Here is a 22,893-nt window from a genome sequence, read left to right as displayed (position 1 = left end):
TCAGTCCTTGCCTTTCCAAATACATGTACATCCTGTCCCTCAGGATTCTCTCCAACATCTTGCCCACCACCGATGTCATGCTCACCGGTCTGTTGTTCCCTGCCTTTTCCATCCCAATTTGTATAATAATGGCACCACGTAAATCAGCCTCATGTCTTCCTGCATTATTCCTTCGGCTGTTGATGATAAGTACATGTCATCAAGATTCCCAGCACTTACTTCCCAAGCTTCCCACTGAGTTCTCGTGTACCCCTGATCAGTGCCCATGAAGTGCGTTGTGATTACACATCATTTGGTTCGTGTATGGAACGAACGTCCTGAGAAGTGATGGGTGTGGGTAAAGTTACAACGTTTAAAAGACATTTGATTAAGTGCAAGTATAAGGGAAGGTTTGGGAAAATATGATCCAAGCACATGCAAGTGGGACTGGCTTAGATTGAGATTATCATCCGCATGGACTGTATGGGCCGATAGGTCTGTTTACAAACACTCAGTGTAACTCTCTGACTCCAAGTGTGTTTGTATGTCCAAGCATGTATCTGCGCATTTCTGTCCGCACTTGTCTATTTGTGTGCGTTTATATGTATATCTGTGTGCCCCTCTGTGTGTATCTATCTCTCTGCACATGTTATGTGTCTATTTCTCTGAGTGTGTGTGTGTCTGTGTGCCTGTGACTGTCTGTGTGTTTGTGTGTGTGTGTGTGTGTTTGTTGATGATGCTGTGAGCTGCTGCCCTCCCTCTGTCCCTCGTAAACTGAATCTCTGATGATTTTTACCCTCCACTCCAAGCTGTACAGTGCTGGGGGGAGACGAGCAGAGACTGACAGCAAAATAAAGCTCAGCAGGTCTGGCAGCATCTGTGGACAGAAATGAAAGTTAACGTTTTAGGTCGAGTGACCCTTCCTCAGAACTCGTGTCAGGTGGATATTACATCACTGTAAGCACCATAGTGACTGCCAGACTCGTCCCACGCAGACACACACAGATATACACACACACACTGATACAGAGATTTAGAGAAACTCATTAATACGCAGAAACTAATACAGACATGGAATGTCTGTCGGTATTTCTCTTGCTCCAGGGTGACCTTGTCAGCATTTCACTTGCTTTGTCTGGTGGGTGTCAGTATTTAAGTCTGTCCTCAGGGAGTGTGTGAATAGTGCACTTCCTCACAATAGTGAGTGAATCGGTATTTCTGTGTGGTGTGTGACTGTAGGACAATTTCAAAATATGCAGATACTAAACCTGGAAGAATTATAATGTTTGTGATGGACAGTGTGGAACTCCAACAGGACAGTGACACATTGGTGTAGTTTTCAGGTTTATGGCAGATGAGGATTAATGCAGAGCAGTGTGAGGTGATGCACTTCGGTAGGAAGGACATTGAAATACAGTTCATGGAATGCCCTGCCAGCAGCAGTGGTGGACTCTCCCTCTTTATGGGCATTTAAGCGGGCATTGGATAGGTATATGGAGGATAGTGGGTTAGTATAGGTTAGGTGGGCTTGGATCGGCGCAACAGAGGGCCAATGGGCCTGTACTGCGCTGTATTCTTCTATGTTCTATGTTCTATGTTCTTCTGAAAGCTCATTCCATACACGCACCACCCTCTATTTGAAAAGGTTGCCCCTTAGTTCCCTTTTAAATCTCTCCCCTCTCACCCTAAACCTTACCCACTAGTTCTACACTTCCCCACCACAGGGGAATAGACCTTGTCTATTTAGCCTACCCATGTCCCTCATGATTTTATAAATCTCTTTAATGTCACCCTCAGCCTCTGACGCTCGAGGGAAAACAGTCCCAGCCTCTCCCCATAGCTGAAACCCTCCAACCGTGGCAACATCCTTGTAAATCTTTTCTGAACCCTTTCAGGTTTCACGCAATCCTTCCTATAGGACCAGAATTGCACACAGTATTCCAAAGGTATCCTTACCAATGTCCTGTACAGCCGCAACATGATCTCCCAACTCCTATATCCAAGCTCTGACCAATAAAGGAAAACAATTAATTCTCAAGAAAGCAATGCTCTTAAAATTCTCATCCTTAATTTCAAATCCCTTTATGTTCTCACTTCTCACTGTATCTGTAATCTCCTTACACCCCTATCTCTGTAATCTCTTCACTTCCCTTATTTCTGTAACCTCTTCACTCCGCCCTATCTCTATAATTTCCTCATTCTTCCATATTTATATGACTCTCGCACTATCTCTCTAATCTCATCCCCATAATTCTGTGATCTCCTCACCCTCCCCATCTCTGTAATCTCCTCACTCCACTATTTCTGCAAGCTCTTTATTTGCTCTATCTCTGTAACCTCCCTACACTCTCTTTCTCTGTCATCTCCTCTGGTTCCACAATGATTTGAGCTATCTGAGTCGCTGCAATTATAGCCTCTTGAGAATGCTTGATTTTTTATTGTTCCCTCATTTGATGATTGTGCTTTCAGCTACCTGGATCCTAAACTCTCAAATTTTCTCCTTCAATTTCCATTTCTCTACCACTGCTTCTCCAATATTCTCCTTAAAAGTGATCTTTCTCAGTCGTTTATACAAATATCTGTTTATCTGAGCTGGTGTCAAAGTGGTAGCATTTTGCATTGCTTTGTAATATTAATGGAGCTACACGGTGGCTCAGTGGTTAGCACTGCTGCCTTACAGTACCAGGGTCCCAGGTTCAATTCCAGCCTTGGGTGACTGTCTGTGTGGAGTTTGCACATTCTTCCCATGTCTGCGTGAGTTTCCTCCACGTGCTCTGGTTTCCTCCTACAGTCTAAAGATGTGCAGGTCAGGCAAATTGGCCATACTAAAGTGCCCATAGTGTCAGAGGGAAATGGGTTTGGGTGGGTTACTCTTCAGAGGGTCAGTGTGCACTTGTTGGGCCGAAGGGCCTGTTTCCACACTGTAGGTAATCTAATCTATATAATAGTAGTTGTTTTATGGCCTGCTGAACCCACGCAACTACAAGGCACAGGCAGGTGCATGATGAACTCTCACCTGGAAGGCTGCAGCTACAATAAAACCTGAGAAACCTGATACCATCCAGGTTAGGGAGATTGCCTTCGTTAAGGTCACAATTCTCAATATCCACCCCTCCACCTTCAGCTCAGTCTGGCCGCAGTATATATTAGCTACAGATTGCCCTGCAATAACTCACAGTATATCAGTTGCTCCTCTCTCCTCTGTGAACTTTTAAACTGAAAGCCACAAAAGCTGCAAAGTAATGGGAACATTAACACTTCCAAGTCACACAGCACTTCAACCTGGATACTTATCACTGTTTCTTCATGGTTGCTCAACCAATCCTCACATGCCCCCTATCCTATGAGAGCGCACTCACCACATGGAACATTCCAGTTTAGAAATCCCAGGGACAACTACTGTTGGGGAATGAATATATCCTCATCTATTATCTATGATTAATTAAAAATTTCTAACTTTCATTTAATCATCTGTGTGATTGATCATTAGGCATACCTACATACCCAAGCATACAAACAAAAGGTTTAAAAATACACATATCTATACCTATAGATAAACACACATGCATATTCAAATTCATTTACAATATATTGCATTTACAGGTACATACACATAGATGCAAACACACATACATATGCAATGTTCAAATATATGTACCCATGTACAGGCTCGTGTACATATCAAAATATACATTTTTACATATCAGAGATGGACACATACAGATTTAGAAACACAAATATAATGGTGCTTTGTTACAGTTCACTCAGGGAGTCTGAATTGCTGTGTTAACAGACACTTCGTATATTGGTACAAATCCTTATGGGTATTAATTATAGCATACTCCTGGTAATCCTTATCGAACTGCAATTGCAAGTACGCATGGCTCATGTCCAGCTTTGAAGGACAGCTCACCTGCCAGCTTTGTGTATAAATCCTCTATGTGAGTGATTGGGTATTTATCCAGCTACAAAGAGCAGTTTACCATTTGTTTAAAATGTCCATAAAGGCAAACCAACCCATCAGGCTTTAAAATCAGTATGACCATGCTAACCACTCCACAAACTGGATGGTTTGATGATTCATTTGCTTTCCAGTCTTCCGATGTCTGCCTCAACTTTTGTCCATAAGGTAAATAGCACCGGGTGGGCCCTGCAGAAGTGTGGGATTGCATCCAGGTCAACGTGCAAGGTGCTCTTGGTTCCTTTGATAGTCCCTAGACCTTCCTGAAAAACGTCTGGGTATTTACTTAGGACTTCACTCAGGCAGCCATTTTCTAATTGAAGAATTTTGAGCCAGCCTAGGTGAATCTTTCTCAACCAATTCCATCTCATTGCACTTGGACCTGAGTCTTTTACCAAAATGAGTGGGAACTGAACCAGCTGCTTCTCATGAGAGACTGGAACTGAAGTTGTACCCTTAATCTGTAAAGGATTCTGGTATAGGTTCTTAGTTGAGCCAAAGTCTTGCACAAACAAAGGTGGTGGAGTCCACAGTGAATTTTATTAAAGATTGGTTCTACGATCACTGAAACATCTGTGTCAGTATCAACCTCCATTAGAACCATGTGACCATTTAACTAGACATGTTTTGATGGCCAAAAACAGAAATTGCTGGAAAAGCTCAGCAGGTCTGGCAACATCTATGGAGATAAATTAAAGTTAACGTTTCTGGTCGAGTGACCCTTCCTCAGAACTGATTTACAGCATTCGTAGTTCTTTTAGGTTTTTATTTATTTTGATTGGTTCTGATTCAGATGTTGTTATGTAATTCAACTGTTCCAAACCAGATGTAGGTGAACTTTCCAGGGTGCGTACTCTCCAAGATGCTGGCCTATGGGTTCTCTCACACAATTTAGATCCAGTGGTCTCTTTTGCTGTCTCGAGTCAGCATACCAGCTGCAACCATAATGGCTTGCTGGCCAGGATCCTGAAGAAAATTTTAACCATTTCTCTGAGGCTTGGCTTTGTTTTGGGGTTTTGCTGTGGGCTGACCTCAAGACCTTCTGTTCAAGATATGTCCTGAGTGTGGCAATGCAATTGCTTTCACTCAAATGGTGCTCCCCAAACTCAGTCAGACTGGCAAGGATGTCCACTTCCATTGGAATACCCTGCAACTCATATGCTCCACTTGTCGCACTTTCCATTGATAAAGCCAGTTGTAGCTCCTGTTTGAAGTCCAGTTGGGCTTCAGCTATTAGGCGCTTTTGCATGGTTACATCATTAATCCCACATACCAAATGGTCTCTCAGCATCTCATTAAGGGTTAAACCAAAGTCACATGCCTCTGCCAGTCCCCTGAACTTAGTTAAAAGGTGATTGGGTAGCTTTTGGAAAGAATACTTAGGGATCGGATTTATGTGCATGTGGAAAAGCATAGTCAAATTAGGGACAGTCACCAAGGCTTTGTGTGGGGCAGGTCATGTCTTACTATTTTGATTGAATGTTTTGAGGAGATGACAATGAGGATAGAGCAGAGGATATTGTCTACATGGATTTTAGTAAGGCTTTCCAGAAGGTCCCTTGTAGTAGGGTCATCCAGAAGATTAAGATGCAAGGGATCCATGGTGACTTGGCTGTGTGGATTCAGAATTGGCTTCCCCATAGAAGGCAGATGGTTGTTACTCTGGCTGGAGTTCCGTGACTAGTGGTGATCCACAGGGATCTGTACTGGGACCTCTCATGTTTGTGATATACATAAATGAGTTGGATGAAAATGTAAGTGGGTGGCTTAGTAAGTTTGCAGACGATAAAAAGATGGGTAGAGTCATCGATAGTGTAGAAGGTTGTCAAAGGATACATCAGGATGTAGATCAGTTGCAGATATGGACAGAGAAATGGCAGATGGAGTTTAATCAGGGTAAGTATGAGGTGCTGCACTTTGGGAGATCAAATGCTAAGGAAAAGTATACAATTAATGGCAGGACCTTAAACAGCATTGATGTACACAGGCATCTTGGGATTCAAGTTTATACCTCCCTAAAGTGGCCATGCAAGTAGATAGGGTGGTAAAGGTGTTTGAGAGGATATGGAAGAGGTTTACAGAACATTGCCTGGATTAGAGGGTATGAGCTCTAAGGAAAGGCTAGAAAAACTTGGGTTATTTTCTTTGGAGCAGCGGAGGCTGAGGGGAGACTGGATAGAAGTTTAGAAAATTAAGTGATGCAGAGATAGGTTGATGGTCATAATCTTTGTCCCAGAGTTGTAATGTCTAATATTGGGTGGGGGTTGGGAATGCATTTAATGTGAGAGGGTCAAAGGAGATGTGAGGGTCAAGTTTTTTTACACAGACAGTGGTAGGGGTCTGGAACACACAGCCCAGGGTTGTGATGGAGGCAGATACGATAGGAGCGTTTAAGAGACTTTTAGATAAGCACATGAATGTGCAAGGAATGGAGGGATATGGACCAAGGGCAGGCAGAAGGGAATAGTTTAAGTTGACGTCATGTTTGACACAACATCGTGGGCGCAAGCGTTTGTTCTTGTGCTGTAAGTTCTATGTTCTAAAAGTCCCAATTCGGATTCCTGTGGTTCTTGATGCCAAGTAACATTAATAGCATCTCTGAATTACAGGATGCTTGGGGTCATAATATTCCTTAAATAACTCAGTCAACTCTTGAAAGATTTTAGTGTCTGGTGCCTCAGGAAAATTTAGGTTCATTATAAATTTGCAGGTCCACAAGCTCTCAGGAGAGTTGCTTTTCATCTGCCCCAATGTTATTTGCCTGGAGAAAATAATGCATTCTTTCCACGTATTGATCCCAGTCTTAATAGCATTTGATTAGCATCATATCTACAGACATCCAATATCTTCACAACGAACACTCAATGTGCATTATCTAAAAGATGCACTGCAGAGATTTATGAAAGATACTTAGACATCACTTTCTAAACTCAAGAGCATTTCCACCTGGAGGGACAAGGCAGCCGATATATGGGAATGACACCATCTGCAAGATCCCCTCCAAGTCTCACACCATCCTGGTTTGGAATAATGTTCCTGTTCCTTCACTGTCGCTGGGTCAAAATCCTGGAATTCACTCCCTAAGGGCATTCTGGGTCCACCTACAACACATGGACTGTAGCATCCAAGAAGGCAACTCTCCAAGGGCCAACTCGGGATGGGCAATAAATGCTTTTCCTCTGACCCTTACAATCAGTGCAAATAAATTAATTTCACAGGAAAGTCATCTCAACAAGACTGTTGCAGAAACTGGTATTAATTCTAGGATTGATTAGATTAGATTACTTCAAGTCCACACTGACCCTCCGAAGAGCAATCCACCCATACCCATTCCCCTACATTTACCCCTTCACCGAACACTACAGGCAATTTAGCATGGCCAATTCACCTGACCTGCACATTTTTGGACAGTGGGAGGAAACCGGAGCACCCGGAGGAAACCCATGCAGACACGGGGAGAATATGCAAACTCCACACAGATAGTTGCCTGAGGCGGGAATTGAACGTGGGTCTCTGGCATTGTGAGGCAACAGTGCTAACCACTGTGCCACCGTGCCGCCCTAAACACCGTGACTTTGTGCCAATCTTATTGATTATCCTTCATTCCATAAGTGCATTGTTTAACTATTTTGGATGAATCTTTAATGTAATTTTTCATCATTTTTATGAAACAATATTTTGTGCACTATCAAAGCAGCAATATTTGAATCCTTTAAGATAACGCTATCATTGAATACAATATCATTTGTCACAATAATTGCTAATTATTTATTTTCTGTTAAAAACATTCCATGTCAGTATTACTTGAAGACATAAAACAAGTTTAATATTCTGTATGGAATAATCAATTAAAATGCAAGTTCACTAAAACTAGTTAATTGAAGAAGTAGAACTTTTATTCAAACTGATACAGTGATAAAGCATTGGAACTGAAATTCAATCTAGAATGCATCTAGATTGGTTTAATTCTCATATTCCTAGTCTGAGAATGCATATTTTATTTCATCTCATCTTACTTACTGCCAGAATGTGTCGATCTCGCTCAATGAGATCAGCCCATTTATATAAGAGCTGTCCTCTGGCTGATGTATCTAGATTTCTCCATGGGGAGCCTGGCTGGAAAGCGTCTCTAGCTGCTTTCACTGCTTTGTCCACATCAGGCTGGGAATGAAGAACAGTAACAGCAGGTTAATGCTCTGTCTGTACAGTATTATCACTAATTACAATGAAACACATTGAGGAGAACTTCACCTTGATCAGCCGTTGAAAGTACAAGCTTTCAAAGCGCTGCTCCTTCCTCAGGTAGCTGTGGAGCAGGGCCATAAGACACAGAATTTATAGCAAAAGATCACAGTGTCAAGCAACTGACACGATATATTCAACAAACCTAGATTGCTAGATTATAAAAGATGAAAGACTTAACAGCAATCTAGGTTTGTTCAGTATATCATATCAGTTGCATGATACTGTAATCTTTTGCTATAAATTTCTGTCTTATGATCCTGCTCCACAGCTACCTGACAAAGGATCAGCATTCCAAAAGCTAGTACTTCCAATAGACTTGTTGAACTATAACCTGGTGTTGTGTGATTTTTAACTTTGTTCACCCCAGTCCAACACCAGCACCTCCACATCTTGATCAGCTTTGACTTTCTACAGTGATGTCAGCCCCTTATAATCCGTACAGAGGCAGACTGCTTACCTCATGTGATAATAGCCCATAAAGTGACAGACAGCTTACCCTGTCCAGGGGCAAATTGCTTGACCAATGTGTTAATGTTGTATACAGGGCTGTCTGCCTCCCTCATATGGTAATACCCCTTACTGGGGGAGATCGGTTATCCTTATAAGGGCTGACAGGTTACACCTACCATTTAGGGTGAGTGGAGGTAATGTGCTTAATCCTGTTGGTGTGTTTGCTTCCAAACAATATATCTTCAAAACTAAAGGGTAAATGTCAATAAAATTTGGTAGATAGGACTTTCTACCCAAAGAAGAATGGGTTTTTTAAAATAAAAATGTAGACTGAGATCTGAATCCTGGGTCTTTTTAAATGAACCATTAATGTTTTTGATTATTTGGTGGATTGATCTTATTTTTAGAATATTGTGAATGGTTTAATTTAGATTGTTGCTGATTGTTTTAGAATTCAATGGGTTTGTTCAACTGCTGTTGGTGAAATTTGTCTCAGCTGTCAAATTATGAGCAGAGTTTTCAAAGCAGGCTCCTGGAACAAAAGCCTGAACCGTCCTATCCACCACCACCCTCCTTCATCTAGCTGAGCCCGTCCTCACCCTGAACAACTTTTCTTTTAACTCCTCTCATTTTCTTCAGGTCCTTGGTAACCTGCATGGGTCCCAGTTATGCCACCCATAACTCTTTCTCTGGTATATTGAAGATATCGTCGGTGCTGCTTCCCTCTTTCATCTGGAATTGGAACAGTATATCAATTTTGCTTCCAATTTACATCCTGCTCTCACCTTTGACTTGTCCCTTTTATTCATTGACATCTCTGTTTCTATTTCTGGGGATAGACCGGCCACTAATATCCACTATAAATCCACCCACTCCCACAGTGACCTGAATTATATATGCGCATACCCTTGTTGTTGTAAAGACTTTGTTCCATTCACCCAGTTCCTCCGTCTCAGTCACACCTGTTCCGATGATGCCAGCTTCAACAAGGTAGCCTCTGAAATGTCCTCAACCAAGGATTCCTCATCTGTTGTTAACAGGACCCTCAGCTGGATCCGATCCATCTCCTGCAATTCAGCCCTCATCCTCTGTCTTCCCTTCCACAACAGTGATAGGGTTTCCCTTGTCCTGACCTACCATCACAGCAACATTCATATTCAGAGGATCATTAGCTGCCATTTCTATCACCTCCAGTGAGATGCCACCACCAGACACATATTCTCCTCCTTTCCCTTGTCAGCCTTCTGCAGGGACCGTTTCTTCCAGGAAACCCTGGTCCACTTTTCCTTCACCCCAACATCTCCTTGCACATTCTGTTGCAACCGTAGAAAGTGTAGCACCTGTCCATTTACTTCCTCCCTCCCCAATATCCAAGGACCGAAACACACTTTCCAGGTGATGCAGTGCTTTACCTGCATTTCATGCAATCTAGTTTACTGCATTCACTGCTCACAATATGGTTTCCTCAACACTGGGGAAACAAAGCATAGACTGGGTGACCACTTCACAGAATACTTGAATTTAGCCTCCATAATAGAGACCCTGAACTTCCAGTTGCCTGTCACTCAACACCACCCTAAACCCTGGCCAATATCTCTGTCTCAGGCTGGCCTGCAAGTGCTCTAGCAAAGCTGAGTGCAAGCTGGAAAAACAGCATTTCATTTTCCACCTGGAGACCCTGCAGCCTTCTGACCTCAATATTGAGTTCAATCACTTTAAGGCTTGAGCTTTCCCATGTCCTAGCATCTACCCCAACACACCAGGCCTTGTTATCACATTGTCTGCTATGACACACAACCCACTATTAACCACTAACTGTCCTCATTAATAGCTATTCGCCCTCCCAGCCAGATTGTAATCCACTCCTTTGGTGTCCAACTGTTTTTCTCTCACTTTGGGCTCCCATCTCTACCTATTGTTTATTCCTTACCCCCTCCCACCATCCTACATCTAAACCGGCACTTTCCTAGCTACCATCAGTTCTGAGGAAGGGTCACTCGATGCAAAATATTAACTCTGGCTTCTCTCCACACATGCTGTCAGACCTTTTCCAGCAATTTCTGTTTTTGTTTCAAAGCAGGTTACTGGGTATGGATCAACCTGAACCTTCCACAGTGAAATGAAAGTTCTAACTAAAAAGATTTACTTCTTCAGCTTTGGAATTACAGAATGTCATCCAGGTATTCCAGGTCAAACCTTGAGGAAGAACTGAACAATTGCAATAGTATTGAGTGAACACAGCATGGTGGAGGTGGTGCTCCACTGACTGCCCTTTCCAATTGTTACTCTATGTAGTACGACCCTTCACAGAGACAGACCTGACCCCATGTGAACTTTGGGGAAGCAGACATTGAAGCCTGCCATTCACGTGACAATTAAACAACAGCCACAGAATTCTGATCTTGATCCAACTAGTGTTTGGCTTGTGAAAGGAAACTGCCAAAAATCTTTAAAATGTCACCATATAATTTCATATAAATTAGCGGTTACACCAATGTAGAGGAAAACCCAAGGATAAAACTGGGATGCATTTTTGGTTTCACCAAAAAAGAAACAAATTTGTCAACCATCTCTTGGAGCTCACTGCTGATATCAATAATTGCTGCATGATTCACCATCCAGAACTTGCCAAAAACTGACAGGTAACAATCATAAGTACCTGTGCTCCAACACTTGATTCTAGAGAGGAGTCCAAAGAAGGTTTCTACTCCATTCTGGATATTATACTCACCAATATCCCGAAGGAAGTTAAAATTATCATCCCTGGGAGCCTTCACGCCAGGAAAGACTTTCCAACTCTGGAAAGGAACCATCATAAGGTGAGGCGATAGCCTAGTGGTATTATTGCTAGACCACTAATCCAGAAACTTAATTAAGGTTCTGGGAATCTGGGTTCAAATCCTATCAAGCTAGATGGTGGAATTTGAATTCAATAAAAAAAACTGTGGCCATGAAATCATTGTCAATTGTTGAAAAAACCCATTTGGCTCGCTAATGTCCTTCAAGGAAGGAAATCTTCCATCCTCACCTTGTGTGGCCGACAGTGAGTCCAGACATACAGCAATGTGGTTGACTCTCAGTTGGCCTCTGAAATGGCCTAGCAAGCCACTCAGTTGTACCAATCACTACTAAGTCTCAAAGAAATGAAACTAGACAGGGGCAGCGGAAAAGACAATGGCAGAAACAGCTCTGACAGGCTTATTAAGATCTGGGGGCTAGTGCCAAAATTGGGACAGCTGTCTCACAGACTAGTCAACAGCCTGGCATATTCATACTCACGGAATCATATCTTACAGACAATGTCCCAGATACCACCATCACCATCCCTGGATATATCCTGATCTACCAATAATACCGAACCAGCAGAGATGGTGGCATAGTGGGATACAGTCGGAAAGGAGATGCCCTGGGAGTCCTCAACATTGACTCTGGCTTAATGAAATCTCATAGCTTCAGGTTGAACTTAGGCAGGGAAACCTCCTGCTGATTACCACATACCATCCCCCTTGAGCTGATGAATCGGTACTCCTCCATATTAAACAACACTTAGAGGAAACACTGAGGGTGACAAGGTGCAAAATGTACTCTGGGTGGGAGATTTCAATGTTCACCACCAAGAGTGGCTCCGCAACAGTACTACTGATCGAGTTGATTGAGTCCTAAGTGACATAACTACTAGACTGGGTCTGCAGCAGTCTAGGGAACCAACAAGATGGAAAACATTCTTGACCTCATCCTTACCAATTTGTCAGCTGCGGATGTATCTGTCCATGACAGTATCAGTAAGAGCGTCCACCGCACAGTCCTTTTGAAGAAAACGTCCTGCCTTGACATTAAGAATAACCTCCAACACATGGATTGGCACTATCACTGTACTGAATGGGACAGACTTCGAACAGATCTAACAACTGGGCATTCATGAGGCACTTGGCTCATCAACAGCAGCAGAGTTGTACTCCAGCATAATCTGTAACCTCATGGCTCAGCATAAACCCACACTTAACCAATGCCATCAAGCAAGGGGATCAACCCTGGTTCAATGTAGAGTGCAGGACGGCATGCCAGGAGCAGCACCAGGCGTAACTGAAGATGAGGTGTCAACCTGATGAAGCCACCAAACAGGATTAGTTGCATGCCAAACAGCATAAGCAGCAAGTGCAAGACAGAACTAAGCAGTCCCACAACCAGTAGATCAGATCTAAGCTCTGCAGTGCTGCCATCCAGTCGTGAGGAGGTTGCACAACTATCCCCATCCTAAAAGTTGGAAGAGGCCAGAAGGCCAACAATAAGGCTAAAGCTTTCTCAGCAATCTTCAGTCAGAAGTGCCGAGTGAATGATCCACGTCAGCCTCCTCTAGTGGTCCCTAGAACTACAGATACCAGTTTTCAGCCAATTTGATTCACTTCATGTGATATCAAGGAACAGTCGATGACACTGAATACTGCAGAGGCTAAGAGCTCTGACAATATTCTGGCAATACTACTGGAGAATTGCCGCTCTCCTAGCCAAGCTGTTTCAATACAGTTACAACCCTGACATTTACCTTAGAATGTGGAAAATTACCCAGGTATGTCCTGTATATAAAAAGCAGGACAAATCCAACCTGGCCAATTACTGTCCCATCAGTCTACTCTTGACCATCATTAAAGTGATGGAAAGTATCATCCGTAGTGCTATCAAGCAGCACTTGCTCAGCAATAACCTGCTCAGTGATGCCCCGTTTGGATTCTGCCAGGGCCACTCAGATCCTGACCTCATTATAGCCTTGGCTCAAACATGGACAAAAGAGCTGAATTCCAGAGATGAGGTGAGAGAGACAGCCCTTGATAATGAGGCTGCATTCGAGTGGGTGTGGCATCAAGAAGCCCTAGCAAAACTGGTATCAATGGGAATCGGGGGTAAAATCTCCAGTGTACAGGAAGATGGTTGTGCTTATTGGAGGTCAGTCATCTCAGCTCCAGGACCTCTCTGCAGATATTCCTTAGGGTAGTGTCCTATGCCCAACCATCTTCAGCTGCTTCATCAGTGACCTTCCTCCATCATTAAGTCAAATATGGGGATGTTTACTGATAATTGTACAATCGGAATCAGTAAATTGAACCGTATTCAAGCACTCAGTGGAAAACCTAGAAAAGTATGACTCCACCATCACGGACTTCATTAGCAAATGTGTAGAGGATGGTGTGCCAAAGAAGCCCAACCAGGAACCTTGCATGAACTAACAAATCCACTACCTACTGAGGACCAGATGTGCAGCATTCAAGTTGGATAACCCAAACCCATATAGAAAATCCAGATATGGCCTCTGCAAAGCCATTCGAGATGCCAAGAGGCAGTATCGGACCAGGGTAGAGGCCCAAACCAACTGTACAGATATCTGTGGCAAGGCCTAAACAATGTAACAGGACACAAAATGAAGCATAACAAGTTAGTGTACAAAGACACACCCCACCCTTATGCGCTCATGCTTTCTATGTTTGGTTTGAGCAGAATGCCAGTGGCACAGTGTCACTTGTCCCAACAGCCGCAGACATCAGCTCGGTCTTCCTGAGAATCAATCTGACGCAAGTGACAGGCCTGGATGGCATCCCCAACCATGCACTTAGATCCTGTACAGACCAACTGGTGGAGGTATTCACTGACATCTTCAACTTCTCCCTCCTACAAGCTGAAGTCCCCACCTCCTTTAAGAAGACCACCATCATGCTCATCCCTAAGAATGCACATGCAATGTGCCTTAATGACTATCGCCCAGTGGCTCTGATCTCAATGATCATGAAGTATTTCGAGAGGTTGGCCATAGCTCACATCAACTCTAGCCTCCCAACCTGCCTTGATTCCTTGCAATTTGCCTACCAAGGTAAAAGATCCACAGTGAACACCATTTTCCTAAAAGTGCACTCATTCCTGCAATGCTGGACATTGTATTTCTTTATTTTCTATGATCTTGTAACTAAAGAAAGTGTATCTAGGTATTTTTGCACCTAAGTGGTGATGTATACACTTTTCACTATACTCATTGAGTATATGTGACAATCAAGACAAATTCTAATTCTACATTCCGAGAGAAGAAATTCCTTCTCATCTCTGCCTTAAATGGACAACTGTTTACTCTCCCACAAGGGGCAACAACTTCTCCTCATCGATGTTACCAAGCGTATAAGAACCTTATATTCCAATAAGGCCTTCCTCTAGTTTCTTAAACTCCAACGAATTCAAGCCAAACCTACTCAACCTCTCCTCATAAGAAAATTGCTCCCAGCACATATTTCAGCATAAGCTTGCTGTATTTTCTTCACTCCTGATAATAATATCACTGTCCTCTTGACCATTTCTCTTCAACTGGGCACAGAGCCCCGTCCCAGAATCCTAATCTCTACATGCATGCTAACCTACATTCACCAGTCCCACCGCACCCTTGGTCAGGAAATGAATTCCTTTCTAATGCTTATGCATTCCACATACTTGTCAAATCCTGTGCTCAGATAGACTGATGTACACTGTTTACAATTTAGGCTCAATTTACAATTGAGAACACAGGCTTAGCTCAGAAACCTAGGTAACATTCACTTTTAGCTTAAGACAACTTGCCACAAAGTACCGAAAGTATACCAATAGAGCTTTAACAAAATGCAGGTTTTTTTTGACATTTCATTTTCTAAATTATGAACAATTACAGCTTTGATGAAAATCTCATCAGTACTGCTGAGAAAAGCCTTTACAATGTTCACCTTCCATGGGAGGTGAGTGTTCCTGATCATGCAGTTGAAGAAATAAAATGTCTCAATTCCATGGACAACTCAAACGCCAGTCTCATTGGTGGGTGCATCTTGGGAACTGAGAAAATTCACACAGAACAGTGTTTCATTGTAGAACCGGTATAAATTTGTATGTAACAAATCTGGTAAACACAAATTTATTTGCACAATAAGGGCACTAAACTGTGCTCTTAAAACAGCTTGGAAATTCATAAGCACTGGAACTTACAGTGAAATAGCAGCCAGGAGGCAATGGCGACTCATGTCTACCTGGCACCATTTAATAACTCATGCATCTCTTTAAACAGTCTTTAATGAATGAAACACAATAATATATACAAGGATATAAGTCATTAATGTGACTTAGTACCAAATACAGCAAATAAATTCATCAAACATTATACAGTGAAGAAATCTGATGTGCCTTCACAAATAAGGTCTAGAGAGTAGCTCTGTGATGCAGAACTCTGTGCTTTACAGGCTGTTCCATGGCACAAACACACACACAGTTAAATATCAACTGCTCTTGGAGAACCTTCAGCTCAGTGAAAGACACTCTCTGGTCTGCCTGAAACATGTTGGTCTTCCCTTGCATAGAATCACCCTAAACTGCCTGTAGTAGACTGGCGCATTCAAAGTCCAGGAGTAAGTACTGAGAGAAGCACTAAAGCTTGAGACAACCATGCAGAGGTGAAGTGGAGAAAAGTCAAAGTCTACAGCCTTTCAGCCACAGTACACTGAAGGGCGGGAATTGTAAAACCCCTCGAGCAGTGTGTCTTATAAAGAAAAGTACATTGATAAAGAACATTGAAAACATAGTGATGCATCTACTTGAATGGAATGTATTTTGTAAATATTAAATTTAGTAGAATCATATTGAGTGGAATATGCTGCATGCTGACAAGTTAACTTTTATTGGAAATCCTGTTACAGTCAAGTCAAAATGTTTTGGAATGTATTTTTAAAAATGTTATAAATAAAGTTTTTTTTGAAAAAATTTATAAATTGAAGATCTAGACAAAATTGCTTGATTTTGATGAAAATTAGTGATTTTGAATTAATGTAATCACAAATATTTAAGAGTTTGCCACATCAATAAAATCTGCTTTAGGCACATAACTGCTTTGTCTGTAAAGTATAATGTCTAATTTCAATACTAACAGTGTGGCGTGGTAAATATTGAGATTGCATTACGAAAATGTTTAGTTTGGCTCTAAGCCATATCAAGAGCCCAGGTGTGGATACAATGGCCTCCATTTTACTAAAATCTTTCTTCATTTACTTCTCAGACTGTGGAATAACTTAGGGTCTGCAAAACAAGGTGCTGCTACACCTTAATTACATCAATTGCAGGAACAAGGAAAAGAACATATCGAAATCGTAAATAACAAACTCAACAATGAAGGAACAGCAGATCATAATGTCAGCGAGAATCTCAGTCATCAGATTGGAATTGTTTTACTCTTTCAGGCAATAATATTTTATTTTGTTTAGTTTTGAATGGTACCTGTCATCAAGACCAAATTTCAAAGCATTACTTTTTAAGTCACTGAGGTCCTGAGGGCATTAAATGGAAATTTGCAACCAATTTGTACATTTAAAGAACCTATTGTCTAACCCAACCAAGTGCCCTGGTCTGTCAAGTGAACCCTGAACTACATCAGACACCAGATGAGTCTTAACATTTCACAATGTGACTAAGCAAGTCATAAAACCTATAATTTATCGATACAAATTATGATTGTATCAATAACAGCCATATGTAGAGGAAATTAACAAGTTTTTTAATGTAATGAAATATTCATGGTGCTTCACAGCAGGATTACAAGACAAAATAAATTCATAAAGAGAGGACCTTTGCACATTTTGAAGGTTTGGAGATACAATGGTTTTTGTTGAGGTTCATCCCAAGCAGATCTGTAATGCTGTATGGGCTGTCCCCTGTGACACACTGCGACAAACATCGACTACACAAGAACTGTCAACTCAGTGAAAGACACTCTTTGGTCTGCCCAAAATATATTGGTCTTCCAGTGTAAAGAGTTGCCCTTGAATTCTCGCTGAATTCCAAGGTCCAGAATTACATGCTGAGGGATGCACCAAAGCTTGGATCAAGCACAGAAGGGTAAAGCCCACCATCTAAGGCCTTATTGCCATAATGTACCAAGGGTCTGTTAAATTACAGAATCCCTTACAGTTTATATTGGAATGCATTTTTTTTCTTGTATTTAGCAAATGTTTTGGATGGAGGCATCTCAGAGTGCAATGTTTAAATGACAATATGATTCTTTTATCATATTTTCTGAATTGTTTGACTTGAACTATTTAATCATTTACTGATTTATAAGTTATGAATAATGTAAATTGCAAAAAAGTTAACTTCTGCTTTAGGCAGTTTTGTTTTAACATCAGTCGATTAATGAGATTTCTATTCTCATTTCATGGCACGGGTTTTGTTTTCAAGTTCTTTTGCTCTGGGTCTGATAAAGAGCTGTGTAACTCAATGAGTGTCACTTCTAAGTGGCCTCTGCTGCTCCCTGACCCTCCCTCTTGAGACAAACCCTCAGCTTTGCGTTTTACTTGCATTTTATCGAGGCTGCTCCTCCAGCTTTTCATCATGGTAAATGTTCAGGAGAGGGAGGAGCCAAGCAGCGGAGGGGACAGTGGAAGGATGGGTGGGAAGATAGGTCTGTAGTGACCAGGCATGCCGACAAGCAGCAAAGAGCATGAACCAGAAGGTTGATGGCAAGAGAGGATAAGGAAAGGATGCGTGGTGAGGAGCAGATGCAGCTAGCTTTAGTCCTTTTATCTGAAAACAAAAGAGAAAATGCTGGAAAATCTCAGCATTTTGGTCTGGCAGCATCGGTAAGGAGAGAAAAGAGCTGATGTTTTGAGTCTAACCGACCCTTTGTCAAAACTGTCAAAGCTTTGTCAGTTTTAAAGTGACGTCCCCATTTTACAATTTTACCTTTTTTTACACACCAACTTCATGACAATTATAAAAGCTTTCAATTTAAAAGCGAATGCTTTGGGTAAGCAGTTGCAGGTGCTCAAATTGACACATTATTTCAGAAAGGAGTCAAGAGTGTGGTGCTGGAAAAGCACAGCAGATCAGGCAGCATCCAAGGAGCAGGAAAATCCACGTTTCGGGAATAAGCCCTTCATCAGGAATTCCTTCATCAGGATGCTGCCTGACCTGCTGTGCTTTTCCAACACCCCTCTCTTCACTCTGATCTCCCAGCATCTGCAGTCCTCACTTTCTCCACATTGTATCAGAAAGCCAATCAGTTATCAGGCCCAAGAAGCATTTTTACCTAGACTACAATTTACATTCAGCCAATTAATTTTAAAAAAAAGCACTTGGAGCCCAAGGACCAATTAAAATTAAATCTGTTGGCTTTGACTACCACGAACCAATCTGATTGTAAAGAAATTAATATGTAATCATAGATATAAAAGATGTGGGCATTTGAAAATCGGAGCAAAAGCCACTGAAGAAGAGAGAGAAAACTCACCATCTGAGAAAGAAATACCAGGTTCACACAAGAAATTTCCAAGCTCTCTTAAAAAAAAACTATCTGTCTGTAAGGTGCACGGCACATTTAGCGAATATTCTTGACACCAGAATCTGATAGAGAGGGGTTCAGAACAGAAGAATTACAGAGAAAACATCCCTGACCAACAGAATCAACAGAGTGGAAGAGGAGCATTCTGGAGGATCCACTCTGTGTGAAATTTGAGAAACTAAGTTCTAATTTATTATTCTTATTAGTTGAATTTATATAAGTGGGACATGTGTTATTGAAAAAGCACACCTATTAGCATTGAATTCAGTTCGGGAATAGGTAGGAGTTATGGAGAAATTGTTCAGTTTGTTATGAATTCTGTTAATTTATTCACTGTTGGAGTTAGATAAATAGATTGTTACTTATTAACTGTAGAATGAGTAAAAAAATTTCATTTCATTTAACCACCTCTTTATAACAGATCGGAGGGTGAGAGGTACGTTATACAACTTGTTACACTTCTTTATCAGATTACAAGGTGACATGCTCCTCTCTGGTTGTTTTGGTTTTGATTATCAGATGGGTGTTATCCTCTGCTTCATAACAATAATCTATATTGTGATTTGTTCACAAATTTACTAATTTAATTTTTAAAAACGGATAACCAAATTTATTTTACTCCAAATTAGGAATTTAGCAATGCAAAGTATTTTCTCTTACAGCATATAACATTCCAATTTTCTTCTGATGAGAAAGGTCCAACTGAACCTAACTCCAGCTTTGAAGTTTTTGCTTTAATGTCATTTCCTTAAAGTTGTTCTCCTTAGGAATGGAACTATAATGTTCAGGACTTACTGGCAAATTGAAGTTCTTCCCCAAAACATACTTGCTCCATCAGATGCTTCATAATTTTAACATCCTATTAAAAGGAGGAGTATGTTTATTTCAGGATCAAATGAAACACCAAGGTTGAGAACATACTAGCTTAATCTCAGACTCGCTGATAGTGCTGGATAGATTTGTCTCAGTCAGGCAAGGAAGGGATGGTAGGTTGAAAGGACCTTGGATGACAAGGGATGTGGAACATCTAGTCAAGAGGAAGAAGGAAGCTTACTTAAGGTTGAGGAGGCGAGTATCAGACAGGGCTTTACAAGGTAGCCAGGAAGGAACTGAACAATGGACTTCAGAGAGCTATAAGGGAGCATGAAAAAGTTTTAGCTGATAGGATTAAGGAAAGTCCTAAGGCTTATGTGAAGAACAAGAGAATGGCCAGGGAGAGAGGGTAAGGCCAATTAGGGATAATGGAGGGAATAAAGTCGGAGGAGGTAGGGGAGGTCCTTAATGAATACTTTGCTTCAGTATTCACTACTGAGAGTGACCCTGATGTTTCTGAGGACAGCATGAAACAGACTGATATGCTCAAACAGGTTGATGTTAAGAAGCAGCATGTGCTGAAAATACCAAAAAACACAAGGATAGATAAATGTAACTACAGGAAGCGAGGGAAGAGATTACTGCGCCTTTGGCAATGATCTTTGCGCCTTCACTATCCACTGGAGTAGTACCAGATAGTTGGAGGGTTCTTTGTTCAAGAAAGGGAACATGGATAATCCTGGGAATTACAGACCAGTCTGTTGATGTCCAAATTGTTGGAGAAGATTCTGAGGGACAGGATTTATGATTACTTGGAAAACCATAGTTTGATTAGAGATAGTCAGCATGGCTTTGTGCGGGACAGGTCATGCCTCACAAACCTTATTGAATTCTTTGAGGATGTGACAAAACACATTGATAAAGGTAGAGCAGTGGATGTGGTGTATTAGGATTTTGGCAAGGTGTTTGAAAATGTTCCCCATGATAGAATTATTCAAAAAATAAGAAATAGCCTTTTTAATTGGCTGAATGTAAACTGTTGTCTGGGTAAAAATGCTTCTTGGGCCTAATAACTGAATAGCTTTCTGATACAATGTGGAGAAAGTGAGCACTGCAGATGCTGGAGGTCAGAGTCAAGAGTGTGGTGCTGAAAAAGGGGAATCTGGCTGTCTGCCTACAGATTTGGCTGGCCCATAGAAGACAGAGGGTGTAGTAGATGGAAAGTATTCAGCCTGAAACTCGGTGACCAGTGGTGTTCTGCAGGGACTGGTTCTGGGACCTCTGCTCTTTGTGATTTTTATAAATTACTTGGATGAGGAAGTGGAAGGGTGTGTTACTAAGTTTGCTGATAACACAAAGGTTGGTAGAATTGTGGATAGTGTGGAGGGCTGTCGTAGTTTGCAACTGGGACATTGACAGGATGCAGAAATGGGCTGATAAGTGGCAGATGGAGTACAAACTGGAAAAGTGTGAAGTTATTCAGTTTGGAAGGTCAAATTTGATTGCAGATTACAGGGCTAAAGGCAGCATTCTTGACAGTGTGGAGGCACAGGGGGATCTTGGGATCCATGTCATAGATCTCTCAAAGTTGCCACCCAAGTTGATAGGGTTGTTAAAAAGGCGTATGTTGTGTTGGCTTACATTAGCAGGGGGATTGAGTTTAAGAGCCATGAGGTTATGCGGCAGCTCTATAGAGTCCTGGTTAAACACTTGGAATATTGTGTTCAGTTCTGGTTGCCTCATTATAGGAAGGATGTGGAAGCTTTAGAGAGGGTGCAGAGGAGACTTACCAAGATGCTGCCTGGACTGGAGGGCATGGCTTATGAAGAAAGGTTGTGGGAGCTAGGGTTTTTTCTCATTGAAGTGAAGAAGGATGAGATGTGACCTGATAAAGGTGTACAAGATGATGAGAGGCATAGATAGAGTGGATAACCAGAGACATTTTTCCAGGGCGGAAAGGTCTATCATGAAGGGGCATAATTTTAAGGTGATTAGAGGAAGGTTTAGGGGAGATGTCAGAGGTCAGTTGTTTATACAGACTGTGATATGTATGTGGAATGCACTGCCAGCAGTGACAGTAGAGAAAGATACATTTGGGACATTTAGGTGACTCTTGGATAGTCACATGGAAGATAGTAAAATGAAGGGTAGTCTGATCTTAGTTAAAAATCACACAACACCAGGTTATAGTCCAACAGGTTTAATTGGAAGCACACTAGCTTTCGGAGCGACGCTCCTTCATCAGGTGATCAGATGAAGGAGCGTCGCTCCGAAAGCTAGTGTGTTTCCAATTAAACCTGTTGGACTATAACCTGGTGTTGTGTGATTTTTAACTTTGTACACTCCAGTCCAAAACTGGCATCTCCAAATCAAGTCTGATCTTAAAGTAGGATGAAAGGCCGGCACAACATCGGCACACAGTATACGGCTGTATACTGTGCTGTACTGTTCTATGTTCAGACTGTTGTCAGGAGAGGGAAAGATTTGTAGCTTAATAACAGAGTTTGGTGCAGGGACCAAATACAATGGTTTCAGTCTTGCCAATATTTAACTTGTGAAAAATGCTGTTCCTTCAATACTGAATATCAGTTAAGAATCTGATAACTCAGCTGCAGTGGAGGAGCCTGGAGTGATTATAATAAGGTCAGCCTGGTGGGCCTCATAAAATATGATTGCTTAATCCGGTCCAATTAGGGAGTCTTGGCTGACAGGTAAGAACAGGAATGTTTCAGCTGGAGTACCACCCATCTCCTCTACCTGGGTGTCTACCTCAGCCCGGCTGAGGAATCCTGGCCGGCCAACTGGCAGGAGCTGGAGGCCAAAGTCTCGGCTTGCCTAGGCCGCTGGACAGGACTGCTCCGAGTGCTATCTTACAGGAGTCGAGTGCTGGTCATAAACCAGCTGGTGGCCGCCATGCTGTGGTACCGGCTGGTCACTTTGGTCCCTCCTCCTGGCTTTGTCGCTGACATCCAGAGAACGTTGGTCGATTTCTTCTGGGACAAAAAGATGCACTGGGTCGCCGCGCAGGCTCTGAGTCTCCCTAGTGAGGAGGGCGGTCAGTCGCTGGTGTGCGCCCGCACCCAGGACGCGACGTTCCGCCTTCAGACCTTGCAGCGATACC

At 42.0% G+C, this 22,893-nt stretch overlaps 1 protein-coding gene across 3 annotated transcripts in view; it reads right to left on the bottom strand.

Annotated features, from left to right (window-relative positions):
• Positions 1–22,893, bottom strand: part of aldh1a3 (aldehyde dehydrogenase 1 family, member A3) — a 171,456-nt gene that overhangs the window by 69,462 nt on the left and 79,101 nt on the right. For all 3 annotated transcript variants that reach the window (XM_043677666.1, XM_043677665.1, XM_043677667.1), the window contains one exon: positions 7,961–8,101. In XM_043677666.1, the coding sequence (XP_043533601.1) occupies positions 7,961–8,101 (141 nt within the window). The remainder of the gene's footprint in view (positions 1–7,960; positions 8,102–22,893) is intronic.

This window comes from Chiloscyllium plagiosum, chromosome 36 (assembly GCF_004010195.1).
Source record: "Chiloscyllium plagiosum isolate BGI_BamShark_2017 chromosome 36, ASM401019v2, whole genome shotgun sequence".
Taxonomy (NCBI): domain Eukaryota; kingdom Metazoa; phylum Chordata; class Chondrichthyes; order Orectolobiformes; family Hemiscylliidae; genus Chiloscyllium; species Chiloscyllium plagiosum.
The sequence above is the reverse complement of the archived record's forward strand: the minus strand, read 5'-3'. Positions and strand labels throughout refer to the sequence as shown.